Genomic DNA, 13,150 nt, shown 5'->3' on the forward strand with positions numbered 1-13,150 from the left:
CCGGCCCCGCCCCCTCTCGCTCGCCCGCTGGTTGGCTGCGGCCGTGCCCCGAGGGGGCGGAGCCGGCGGTGCGGCTTTCTCTTCCGGTTGGTTTCGCCGCGTTTCCAGCCCGCCCACCCCCTCTGCCGAGCGGCGGGGCGCTCTGATTGGCCGCGGGAGCTGCCCGTCACCGCCGGACGGGGGGCAAAGGGCAGGGGGTGGAGCGGAACCGGGTGCCATGGAGACGGGGCGCGGGGCCTGCCCCCGACGGCGGGGCCTACCGGGGCCTGTCCGGCCGGGAGCGGAGATCTGCCCCGTCGGGAGCCGGGCCCACCACGACTTATCTCCCAGCGGGCAGGACAGGCAGCGGGCAGGCAGGGACGCTCCTCCCAGTACGGCCAGGCCTGTGGGGCTGGGATGTGCTGCCGGGAGCCCTCAGGTCCCTCGAGGCACCTCCACCTTTTATTTCATGAGGAAAGTTTAGATGTGGGGGAAAGGGGGGGTCGGGAGCTGCCCCCTCCCGACAGGGCGGCTGGTGGGTTTGCACCGGCCCCGGAGGCAGCTCTGCCCCGGCCCCAGCAGCGAGGGAGCGAGCGGCTGCCCGGGCTTGTTTGGATTTTAAAGGCTCGGTTATTTGTCTGACAGAGTTTCTGGCTGCTGCCATTTGCTTTCGGTCGGTGTGTTACAGAAAGAGAAGAAAAAATTGGAGAAAACATCCCTGACGGTAATTTTGAGGCAGGACAGGGCAAATCCACGAGTCCTGCCTTTCCATATGAAACTGCCAGAACTATGGCACTGCATGGGGTCACAACGCAGAGGCAGGAGACCCCCCCGAGCCTGTTTTGGGGGGTCTGGGTGGTGTCACAGCACATCCCTCCACCCTGGGGTCCCCAAAGCTGGGGGTCAGGGATGGGGGTCAGGGTGCAGTGATGCTCCGGGGCTCACCCCAGCTCCGTTGCTGGTTTGTCTGGAGTGGTGGGGGGCTCCAAGGGCTGCTGAGCACCTCCAGGGCACAGAAGAGGGGGTGCAGAGGCGCAGAAGAGGGGGTGCAGAGGCGCAGAGGAGGGGGTGCAGAGGCGCAGACAGCCCCCCTGAGCCCCCCAGGCTCTCTCCAGTGCTGCCGCTCCCTCGCGGGTGTTTCTCATGATCGCCCCCGGCCACATGTGATTTACTTCGATCTTGGCAGCGCGTTGGGCGTGCTGGAAAGCCATCACCCAAATTCTGGTAAGCGCCGTGCTTCCCCCTCCCGGGAGGGCCGGGTTCCCAGCAGCAGGAGGGCAGGATCGATTGGAAACTGTCCATGGCAGAGAAACCCGGGCGGGAGGCAGCGGCTGCGGGTCTGCGTTGCATCAGCCACACTCTGCTCCCCGCCGGCCCCGCGCCCGCCCCACCACGGGGGCAGGAGAACCGGCTCCCGGGAGGTGAGATCCTGCCCGGACCCCCAGCTGGAGCGGGACAAACCAGGGTCTCACTGCAGGACCCTCCCAGCAAACCTGGGGTGTCCCCACAGACCCCCCAGCACTGTCTCTCATCAATACCTTGTGGCTGCATCAGCTTTCCCCACCATCTGCACCAGCATCTTCACCTCCAGGAGCCAAGAGGAATGGGGCTGAGACCTACAAGGCTCATTGCATGTCCCACAAAGCCACCACTGTCCCCTCGTCCCCTCCACTGAGGGCAAAGCCCAGAACCCCACTTCCCAGCTGGGGGGCAAGGAAGTGTCTGCCCAAAAGGAGATGGGTTTGAGGGGCTCTCCTGCCCCGGGAGGGTCCCTGCCAGCTCCAGCCCCACTGTCTGCACAGACAGGACCCGGGCATGGGGGCAACCGGTTCCCTGGGGGCGGCCTCTTCCCGAAGCTGCGGGGAGGCACGGGGCCAGCTGGGCACAGGGCTCCCGCTCCTCACCCCGGCGGAAAGTCAGGGGATTTCCAGGCTGTGGGAAGAAACAGGAACCGGCTGCGTGCGACGGTGGCCGGGCTCACCCCAACACGGCCACAGCCGGTGGCAGCCGCTCCGCAGCGCGCACCAGGGCAGAGCCTGCAGGGTCAGGGCCCTAAAACTCCCATCTTTGACCCCATTTCCCTGGGATCGGGTGCCCCCCAGCGACTCAGCTGCTTTTCCTGGGAAAGCCAGGCCATTTCCCAGAAACATTCCTCCCCTGCAAGGGCCAAAGCAGCAGCACACCCTCAGCCCGGGCACACCGTGTTCCTCCATCTCCCTCCCACCAGTGCAGCACAGGGCAGCCCCAGTGCCCCCAGTCCCACCACCCCAGGCCAGCATTGCTTCTCCTCCATCCCCTTCTCCGGGGGTTCCTCTACAGCCCGCCACAGCAGCCCAGGAGGGAGGTGCAGGGCAGGGAGGGCCACCACAGGGAGGGGGACACCCACACAGGGGGGACAGGGAAGGCAGAGCATCCCTGCCTGCACCCCTGCCCACCCCCGGCGCAGGGGGCTGCAGCCAGACCATGGCCCCTGCAGCCTGAGTGCTCAGACCCCCAGGGGTCCCCCACACCCCATGAGTCTGTCACTGCCATCACAGGGTCCCCTCACAGTGGGTGACCCCCGAGAGACGATGGACACCCCTTCCATTCCTCTCACACACACTCCTGGACGCGCTCCCTCCTCCTTCAGGCTCAGCCCTGGGTTCCCCACAGCAGAGTCTCGGGCACCAGATTTTATAAAAATAAGTCATTTAATTGAAAGACACAGCAGCAGGGGCAGCCCGGGCTGGGCACCTCCAAGAGGGATGTCGAACAAAGAAATCCCCAGGCAGTGATGCCCTCGTGATCTCTACACCCGCCCTTCACACATTTCTTAGTCCAACGGTGATTTTTGGTCTGGGGTCTCCTAACACCTCCTGGGACTCTCCCTCGCAGCCAGGGCTGGCCCTTCACTGCTCTTATCTCACCGATTCCCAGTCTCTGCTGAGGGCTGGAGCCTCCTTATCTCTGATTTACACTTCTTGGGCACCTGCGCTCGCTGGCAGAGCGTGGGGAGCTGTAAAGTCCCAGACTTAGGGAAAACACTACCAAAACATCCGGGTGTTATCAACATTTCCCTGGTACTAGAAGACTAAACACAGCACCGCACCAGCTGCTGGGAAAATTACTGAGAAAATTAACTATTGTAGCCTAAAGGCTTCAGCAAATCCAGCTGCTCGTGCCAAGCAAAGCGAGGCAAACAGCATAAATCACACCATATTATAACCCTAAATAATTTATACTAATTAAGACTTATTAATTTAAGCTAAACAACTAGTATCTCTCAACAAGCAGGAGCTGCATCCCCTGTTATCAACGGGACCATCCTCATGCTGGAACAGAGAGGGGGGAGCTCAAACTGCAGCACTGAGCCCGGGTGCTGCCAGCAGTGGACCCCCCAGGGGCACCAGAGCCCTGGCCCCGCTCCGGCCGCAGTGTCACAGACCTCCCCGGTCAAGGTCCCCCCTTCCCTCCCGCGGGTGCCTTTGGCAAGAGCCCCACGTTTCCAAAGGCCAAGCAGATAGTGGTGGCTCTGGGCCGCCGGCCCTTTCCTTCTTGGGGATAAATCAGACCCGAGACATCCGCGCTGCCAACGTAAAAATAGACCCCTCTGGCAGGCCCTGTCGGGGCTTTTGTTCTTACCCTGGGACTTCAAGGGGCACAGATCCAACATGAGCTACGGGAAATTTAAAAAAAAAAAAAAAAAATTACAAGAATGGGTGAGAGGGAGAAGCAAGGAAGGAGCACAGGGGGATTTGCCAGAGGAGTTTATTTTTCAGCTTCGTGATACTGCACTTGAGTCGATTTGCCATTAATTCTTAGAGCCAGACTCTCATGGGATGGCAGCAAGCAGGCATTCCTGGGAAACTGCTCAGGAGTTAAGTGTTTCCCTTTTCAGCTCTGCCGCTTCCTCTGCGGAGCTATTGCCCCTGTTCTGCAGGTAGGACAAGGGAGGAATCATAGACTCTCAGACTGGTTTGGGTTGGAAGGGACAGTTAAAAGCCCCCCAGTTCCCCCCCTGCCCTGGGCAGGGACACCTCCCACCACACCAGGTTGCTCCAAGCCCCCTCCAACCTGCCCTTGAACCCCTCCAGGGATGGGGTAGTCACAGCTTCTCTGGGCAACCTGGGCCAGGCTCTCCCCACCCTCACACCAAACAAGTTCTTCCCCACATCTCAGCTCCATCTCCCCTCTTTCAGTGTCAAAACCTTCCCTCTCATCCTATGGCTCCCCTCCCTCATCCAGAGTCCCTCCCCAGCTTTCCTGGAGCCCCTTGAGGGACTGGAAGGGTCTAGAAGCTCTCCCCGGAGCCTTCTCTTCTCCACGTTGAACCCCTCAACTCTCTCAACCTGTCCTCACAGCAGAGGGGTGGCTCACAGCCCTGGGGGAGCATCTCCGTGGCCTCCTCCGGCCCCGCTCCAACAGCTCCGTGTCCTTCTGATGTTGGTAGCCGCAGGGCAGAGGGGCAGAATCCCTTCTCACAACGCCGGGGAGAGGGCTGGGCCTTCCCTTCAGGGCTCCCAACGGGGAAGGGAAGGCCCAGCCCCGGGGGCCGCCATTACGCCGCTTCCCTCACCGCCCACTTCCGGCCCGGAAGTCCGTGTCCCCCCCAAGATGGCGGCGCTCAACACGGAAGTGCGAAGAGGCGGCGGCCGCCGGGCGGGAGCTTGAGCCTCCTCCCTTCCCTCACCGGGACGCAGGTACGGGCTGCCCGGTCTTTTTCAGCCGTGAGGAGATTTCCCCGGGTCTCCGCTCCGTGAGGCCGGGTTGGGGTGTGGTGGGGAGGGAGCTGTCGGTGCTGCGGTGGGGCTCTCTGGGGGTAGCCGGTGTGTGTGGGCGGCCTGGTGTCCCTCCCCTCACACACACACACCGGGAGGGCCCCGCCGTGTGTGTCCCGTCTCTCGGGGGGTTATGGCTGCGAATCGGTGACTTGAGTGCTCGGGGCCACGGTGGAGGTAGGTCCCGTTGGGTTTGCGGGGCCCGGTACTGAGTTTGGGTAGAAAAAAAGAAGATGAGTGGGAATGAAGTTGGTGGCGAGGGGGGGCCGCTCCTCCCGGTGTCACAGCGGGGCCCGGGCTCCTCTCGCCGCCCCGGGGACCTGTGGGGGGAGCTGGTGCCCGAGGAGCGGCTGCAGAAGCGAAAACTGGTGGAACTGGCGCGTTTCTGCCCTCCTTGTCCAGCGGCTTTTAAACTCAGAGCTCTAAAAACGTGAACGGGAACCCATCGCGGGCCGAGGCCTCCCCTGCCAAGTTTCTGCCTGTTGTGGTGCAGCTCTTAATGGCCCAATTAAAAGCCTCTGGAACACAGAGCCTATGCTAACAGACTTTTAACTCCGCTACTGTTAGCGGTCACTGGTGTACTCAGTTCTTAACATAATTAAGTACCAGCACGAGGTTTAAGAAAGCACTCCCTTCTCAAAAGTAACCAGAAACATCAGCATAAGAACTGCGACTTCCAATTAGCGCGCTCCGTTTGCAATTACAAGAGGATGGTCTTTTGAAGGGCTGGTTCTGCAGGTTGGCTGTGGGGATCCGAAAGCCCGTGAGGGGTTTTCTGGTCTGTGCACTGTTACAGGTGTAACATGGATGGTACTGGGCGGTACCTATGCGGTGCCGTTGTCTCTGAGATCATCTACGTGTCAGCTGAAGCGTGGAGCCCGCTCTGACCCGTGTGGGTACGTCGAAATGAAGAATAGCTGCCGGTGGGAATGTGTTTGAGAGGAAAATTCCATACTAATGCTTTTGCTTTGCATTCAGGGAACGTTGTGCATCCTGTAAAGCAGTAAAAGTTTTGCAGAGTTAAAGAGGTAGGATGCGGCTGGAGGCTTTGGAAGCCTGAACCCTGTTCTCATCTCTGCTGCTTGCTCTTTTCTTGATGGAGGCTCAGTGTTTGCACATTCACTTTCCCAAAACTAAGACTTAATACCTGTAGCAGCTGAACTGAATGAAGTCTCATTCAAACACGCGTGTGAGTACAGTTTAAAGACTACTGGGATTGTCTAAAGTACTTTTTCAGTTGTTGCCACTGGTGCAGCACAGGGCTGGTGTTATCCCAGAGTGTCTGAAATCACTGCGCTCTCTCTGCCAGCTTGCCCAGTGTTAGATGCTGAAGTTAATGGAATGGTGGTCGTCGTTAGAGGGTCTTTGTCTAATTAAACAGTGACATGGCTATCTGGGGCTCTTTCATGTGGAGCTGGGACAGCTGAGGAAAGTTGAAATGAAAGGTGTGCTTCTCCCGCCTGCTTCCCGTGATGGTGTTTTGCCTGTTCTTGGAATCATACTGTGCTTTTGGTGGGCTTTGGGGCCAGCTGAAGGAGAAGATATTTTTGATTTACAAAGGAAGACGTCCCGGTTAAGCCAGAGAACTTGACAGGAGGTGGCACGGCCAGTGTACTTTGCAATGATTTTTTAATTAGATCTCAAGTTTGATTCTTTTAAAAGCTTTCAGAAAGATTTTGCTGAGTCCCACGTGTGGATTTTTCTTATGTAAGAACTCGCACCTTTTAGAAAAAAAAAAACCCCTGGAAATTCTTTATGTTTTGTGAAATGCAGTTTTCTCCCGTACTCCACCTTTCTTGGGGTCTTACATCCTCATCCTTGAACAGGAGCACACTTCTGCAAAATCACTTCTCCTTCCCCTGGCTGTGTGCTGTTGGGTGTTGCTGTTTGGGTGTGTGCTTGCTGAGCTCCCCACAGCGGATCCCTCCCTAATCCCCCCCGACTCTGGAACAAAACCAGCAGGACCCAGCGCGGTGTTTCGTCATGTGCCAGACACGGGACGGGCTGCAGCTGCCAGACCCGACGGGCGCTGAAAAGCTGCCGCTGCTTCCATCACAGGTTGTTTTAGCACTAAAGTATGTGTGGACAGGAATATTTTTTAAGTTTTTCGTTTAAAATGGGGAGCATGTGGTGTGTTTGAGGGGTGTGTTTCCTGACTGAATGGGCCTTTTTAATGGTTAAGTTATAGATCCCTGAAACGCAGGGTCTATAATAAAAACGCTGACAAGGGTTTGAAGCTTTTTGAATAGTGACAGTGTAATAAAGAGCCAGCTGTGTAGTCACTGAACACTGTGCTGTGGCTTTCAGTTGTGAGAGTCTGGATTTCTCAGGAAAGCCTTCTAGGCTTAATTTGGAGGTTTATATTCTCCCGAAACACTTTTCAACTTAAAACTCTTCAGTCGTTTTGGTAACAGGATGGAGGTCTGTAGCTGTGTAGCTGTGAAAGGGGGTAATACACATCTCTGTCGAGTGAAAAAGTCTGTGTTGGGGCTGCCGGGAGGTTGGCTGGTCTGAGCTGGTGTTTATGTGCTGGTGATCAATGGGGAAGCAGCCTTTGATGCCCTGGAGTATTTTTTCTGTTGTGAGTAGCTGCGTGTGAAGCAGAACATTGGGCCCTGCTCAGCTCCGACGGGGAGTGCTTCTTCCAGTGTGTCTTGGGAACTGGGGATGGAGCAAAGTGTGGAGAGTCAGGGAGCAGTGTTTTCTTGGCTTCTGACCTTAGTGAGTGAAGCTCTTTGTTCTTTTCTCTGTCCCTTTAATTGAATAGTGTAATAGCACATCTCTGCCTTGCAGGTGTGCTCCTGGGGCTGACTTCATTTCAGATACTTAAACAAAATGCTTAGTTTTGCTTTGTGAAGAACTGGTTTTGCCTAACAAAAAAGAGCTAAGTTGCAAATAGCGAGAGAATGGAAAAACTGGTATTTCCATTCATGTTTTGGATTATCCTCAGGGAAAAGTTCTGATACTTCTGTTTGTGTTGAACTTTTGTACTCAGACACTGTCAGTCCCCGTTCAAAATGGGCCGGAGCCTGGTGGCTGCGCTGCGAGGGCACGGTGCCGGCTTCACCAGGGGAGATCCTCGCTCCTCTCCTGTGGTTTTCCTGTTCCCGGAGTGAGTCACTGCCCGTGGCAGCGATTGGGGCTCTGATCCGAACCCTTCCCTTCCCATCCCTCAAGGCACAATGTTGTTTGGTCTGAGACGTCCAAAAATACAGCAAGAAGAAATGCTAAAGAGGAACTGGAAGCCAGCGTGGCGCTGGAGACATGAAAATGGCTTTTAGGAGTTCTGTAGCGTTCGCATTCCTTTGTGCACTTACATACTGATGGTGTTCTGAAGAATTCCCTCCAGCTGCAGCGCCCGCGGGTGCCTGTGTTGGTGGAAGGAGTGGAGTAGGGGCAGGAGGTTTGGGGCTCCCTCCCTGCTCCCCGGGCGGAGTGGAATTAATCTGCAGGAGGAGGAACTGGATCACATTTCTGAGCCCTTTTTGTCATTGTGTGGTAATTCACGATGGGCAGGTTCAGCTCTGGCTGCTCCGTGCATGCCTGTGGTTTCCACCCATCTTCCTTCAGTGGAGACATGTAAAAAGCAGTACCAGAGGCTGAAGCAGAGCAGGAGGAAGTGCCGGTGGTGACTGAGCGGGCAGGGGGCTCTTCTCACCTCTCGAGGGCAGATCCCGCTGAGCTGAGCCCTCACCCACAGCTCCATCCATCCCGAGTAGTGCGGAGCAGTTCGTTATGTTTTTCAAACTGGAAACTGTCTGCTACAGTAGTGGTCCCATAAATTTCTAAAAAGCTTAAGCTGTTAAAAATTGAAATTTGTGCTCTGTAACCTCTGGGCGTGACGAATTCCGCAGAAATTCCAGACTGAACCTGCCCCTCACTGCCTGGGCTCAACAGCAAACTTGCCTTAAAATTGAAACTGTTTTTATAGCTTAATCAGAATGACTTGTGATGCAATCAAGCTGCTCTCGGGGCTTTATCATGCCGTGTAGGGAATCAGTTTCGTTATTAAACATCAGCTGCTCAGCCAGAAAGGAGCGAGTCCGATGGTTTTCAGGCCGGTGAGTGCTCGGGTGCCATCGCTCAGGCCGGGAGATGGCTTGGCTGGTTTCAGCACTGCCTGCAGAAGGGAATGAGTGAAGTTCCTGCAGGTGGGAACCTTCTCCTCGTGGTGTTGGGGTTCACCTTCCATGTCCCACCAGCGCCCGTCCCTTTGGCTGCCCTGTGGAGCCAGTGCTCTCCTCTTCCAGCCTTTAACACAACTGCTTGCAGGAGCCCCCTCTCTGCTGAGTCTAGGAACAGAAACGTCCCTGCTTGGTGGTGAGTCAGCAGCTCTACAGATTGTGCTTCAAGATAATTTTTTTGTAATTATATAGGTTTTGTGGCAGGGAAATGAAAAAATCCATTCCAGTGATTTTCAGGGGATTTATCCTCACGATGTCTGGTGTGTGGTTGGTTGGTTGGGTTTGGGTTGTTCTGTGGGTTTGTTTCTTTCAGTCGTATTGCTCCCTGAATAGTTCTGGTGGCACCGGAGTGCTTCACTTAGTTCTGTACGTTAAATAACCCATCTGTAAAACCCCAGCAGCCTTGGGATGGGGATTGGTGCTGAGGGACATCTGTGCGTGAAGGGAACGTCTCCTCAGGGGGGCATTACTTTGGGGGGGTTTGAGATGTTTCCTGCTCCCAGTGTGGCCCAGAGGACACAACTGGGAGTCCATGACATCCAGTTCCATCATTAACTGCAGTACTGACTTCCTTGGTGTCTCCAAACAGAAGGTCTCCAGTTTTTGGGGAGCCCTCCTGTAAGGCTGGGCTGCACTTCGATCTCCTCAGAGGGATTATGTCAGGCACATTCAGTGCATTGTCCTTTACCATCTGACCATTGCTCAAGCGTGGAAGTGCACAGTTCCTCAAGCAGGTTTCCTTCGTTTTGCTAATTGGGCATGATCTATTGTGCAAGAGTTCTCCTGAGGAACTAATGCTGTTTTAGAGAAAGGTGCTGCTCGGCAGAGACTCCGGGCAGTGAAACCTGGTGGTGTCAAGACACGAGATAATGTAGCACAGATGGGGAGAAATTCTGGTATTGATTTTACCCTTCCTAAGTTGCTCTAGATGTGTAAGTAAAGCTGTATATTTGCTACAGCCATTACGGGAACAACTGCTGCTGATTTCCTATCAAGAGCTGTTACAAATAAGGGGAAAAAAGGTAGCAAAACCCCTGAAGTCTCTGGTGAAAAGAACAGGCGCAGAATTTTAAAGGCACCAGAGGTATCTCTAAAGCAGTCTCTGATGTTGATCTCACCACTGCTGTTCAGGAATGGTGGAGCAGTATTTAAAGGTAATCTTAGGGGGGAAAAAAGGGACACCCGTACACCCCATTCCCTGAAACCCCCCCAGCTAATGCCATCTGTAGCTCCCTGCTGCATTTGAAGGGAGCCTGCTGAAGAAAAAAGGGACACCCATACACCCCATTCCCTGAAAACCCCCCAGCTAATGCCATCTGTAGGTCCCTGCTGCATTTGAAGGGAGCCTGCTGAAGCTCTTCCTGCTGCTCTGTCTCCCTCGCAGCCTATGCCACTGGTGTTCCTCCAGCTGGAGGGTCTTGGAGCGGGTCCATGGAAGTGGAAAAGGAACCTCGTCGGAGGTCTCTGCTCCCCACAGCGTCGTTTGGGGACTGGGATGTTGGAGCACAGGCTTCGTTTATAATCGGGGTCCTCTTGTTAAATCCACTGAGACAAGAAGAAAAGCCATGGATTTAGTGACTGGGAGGAGGAATGAGACAGGGCTATTTATAAGCCAACCCTTCAATTTTTTTGTTTTGTGCACTGGAGAGAAGTGGAGTCATGATAAAAGTTTACCTTGTCTCTTACTACTTCATTCCTTAGATGTAGCTTAAAATTTCCTAGGATCTCTGGTGGGCGGCCGGCGGCACCCGAGAGCGGTGTAGAGGCAGAGAAGGCGACAGCCCCAAAGCCCCGAGAGGAGCATCCCCTGACTGGAGCTCGGGGTGGTTCAGTTCTCGCTGGGGCAGCGTTTTACTGCGTCTCTTCACAATGGGCCTGGGGTCAGAGGCTCGTCCTGCATCACTCTTCCCAGCTCTGTTGCAATAAATCATTTCCCCAGGGAGGAAGAAGTCATTGAGCATTTTCATGTCTTCACACTCTCTTGTGCGTGGAGCTGCTGGTGGGTGGGATGTGAGTGTTGGGCTGCCCGAGGACATTTGTCTGCAGCCCTTTGTCTTCGGGAGATGGAACATAAAGCGGGTTTTGCTTAAATAATAGGGCCTGGACATCAACACTTCAGTCGTGCCTGAGTGAGGCCAGAGCACCCACTAGTTCTGAGGAGCTGAGCTCGTCAAGGAGGGCCATGATAAGCAGCTTCTAATGAGGCTTTGAGACTGCGAGTGGTCGACAGGCTGCGTTTTGGGACCCATGGTGCTAACACTTGGCTAATAAATCAAGAGGCCCGAGGCCAGTATAACAATATTAATTTTGATGCTGGCAAAGTGTTTTTAGCTATTTTTTGCTCCCGAGCTTATGGACTATAAAGCCTGAGTGTGGATTTTATGGTGTAGTAAAAAGAAACACTTCTGCTTGTAAAAGAATGAGACTGCAGTAAATTTCTGGTGAAATAAAGCCAGTGAGAAGGATCTAGGTGATCCTAGGCCTTTGTAAAGAGTATTTATTCTGTTAATGATTTATTAAAATGGTTTGAGATTTTTGTAGCTTAATGATCTTTTCGGGTAGCCTGGTGTTATTTCTGCTGGGGTACAACTTTATCCTCTGGAGGTGGTGTTTTGTTGTGCTTTCCTAGGGAAGAAGCTGGCACCTCAGGCATTAGGGGTTTGGGGTTTTTCTTCACAATTTTTCAGGCTGAGGGAAAGAGGCAAAGATGGGATTAGCAAACTCTGCAGCTGTTTCAGACCCTTGGTGGCCGACTCCCTCTTTGGCCAAAATAAGAGGGAATACGTTTTTTAAACCACAAAGTGCATCACCTCTGGCAAATGGTTTGGTTTGGTCTGGAAGCCGTGTCTTGTGAAGGTGTTTGTTCACTCGCGGAGCAGGGGCTGCAGATCTCGGTCCCTGCCCTCGCCCAGAAGGTCCCCTGATGCCAAGGCTTTGCCAGGTGACTTTCCTGAGGGATTGGTGTTGGCCTCTCCCCCCTGGGCTCAGGGAGATGCCCTTGGTCCTCTGTTCAGGGCTCTGCTGGCCTGGCTGCTGCCACCAGGGAAAGAGGCAGTTTAAGTTCGCTTTCCATTACAAATGTAGAAATAATTTTGTCCACTGAAAGGTCACTTATTTTTAAAGAGACTCTGACTCAGAAATGACTTTTCAAAAATACTACTTGTAGCAAATAGTATCTTTGAAATGATCAAAGCTGGCATATTTTTAATTGTGGCTTCAATCTGTGCTGCTGAGTTCTGCTGGGCCGGCTCGCGGAGGGGAACGTGTTCCATTTACTGGGCTGTCACGGTGTGGGCTTTGGTGGCAGAGGATGGGCAAAGGAAAGTGCAGAGAAAGGAGTGACATCGTGGATGCTTTTCTCCTGCTTCTCTGGCCGTTTTTACCATCTCTGTTTGTAGTCTGTTAAATCCAATTGGAAATTGAAGTCCTTTGGGGACATCACTCCATCACTGCTCCCTGGGACCACATTCTACCTACGTAGCATGTTTTCACAGAAACAAAGCGATTTTGGGGAATTGATTGTCATGCGTTTGCATGGAAGTGCAGAATCTTTTTGTGTATTAGGAAGATTCCTCAAGCTGAACCCCAGCTGTGTGTCCGCTGCAGAAGTCACAGCAGATTGTGATGATCTGCCCGACTGCAGCGGGGTTTGCAGCGAGGCAGAGGGAGAGGTGTGTTTGATGTAAGCTCGCAGGTCTGGGTGAATTCCAGGTGTGGTGATATTTGAGAACTCTGTTTCCCAGTAAAAAACCTCTCTTTTATAAAGAGGCAGCAGGCATTTTGCGGGCTGACGTCTGTTTACCGATCTCTTAGCTACGTTTGGTCTTAGAAGTGTGGGGTTGGTGGTTTTGTTTTTTGTTTTTTTTTTCTCCTCCCGTTTCATAAAATTTAAACAGTGCATTTCTTTTCCCCCCCAGGACATGGTGCAGGGTGAAGAGCACAGATAAGGACCCTGCCGCCGCTCCGCCGCCCGCCCCCAGGCCTTCATGCGCAGGCCGCGGGCTGATGCCCTCCGCACGCGCTGCCATGGACGGGGGGCAGCACCTCCCGCAGCAGGAGCACCAGCAGCCGGGCCACGCGCTCTGCAGCCTCCCCGGCCTCCGCTCCCCGCTCCCCGCCCCAGCCATGGAGGTGAGCGCCCCAGCAGCTTCTCTGGAGGGGTAGGGACAGGCTCTTCTGAGGGTGCCACCAGAGGGGTCTGACAATACCTCTTTAAAGCTTGTAGGTGCC

General features: G+C 54.5%; 1 protein-coding gene across 3 annotated transcripts in view; it reads left to right on the top strand.

Annotated features, from left to right (window-relative positions):
• The first annotated feature begins 4,521 nt into the window (after positions 1 to 4,521).
• The window catches only part of SBNO2 (strawberry notch homolog 2 (Drosophila)), a 57,988-nt gene continuing 49,359 nt past the window's right edge, over positions 4,522 to 13,150 (top strand). For 2 of the 3 annotated variants that reach the window (XM_014958633.1, XM_014958634.1), the window contains exons 1-2: positions 4,522 to 4,658; positions 12,838 to 13,080. In XM_014958633.1, coding sequence (XP_014814119.1) covers positions 12,907 to 13,080 — 174 coding nt within the window. In that variant the 5' untranslated portion in view covers positions 4,522 to 4,658; positions 12,838 to 12,906. The remainder of the gene's footprint in view (positions 4,659 to 12,837; positions 13,081 to 13,150) is intronic. The other variant, XM_014958635.1, reaches the window with a different exon arrangement.

Source organism: Calidris pugnax, unplaced genomic scaffold, assembly GCF_001431845.1.
Source record: "Calidris pugnax isolate Ruff unplaced genomic scaffold, ASM143184v1 scaffold425, whole genome shotgun sequence".
NCBI lineage: Eukaryota > Metazoa > Chordata > Aves > Charadriiformes > Scolopacidae > Calidris > Calidris pugnax.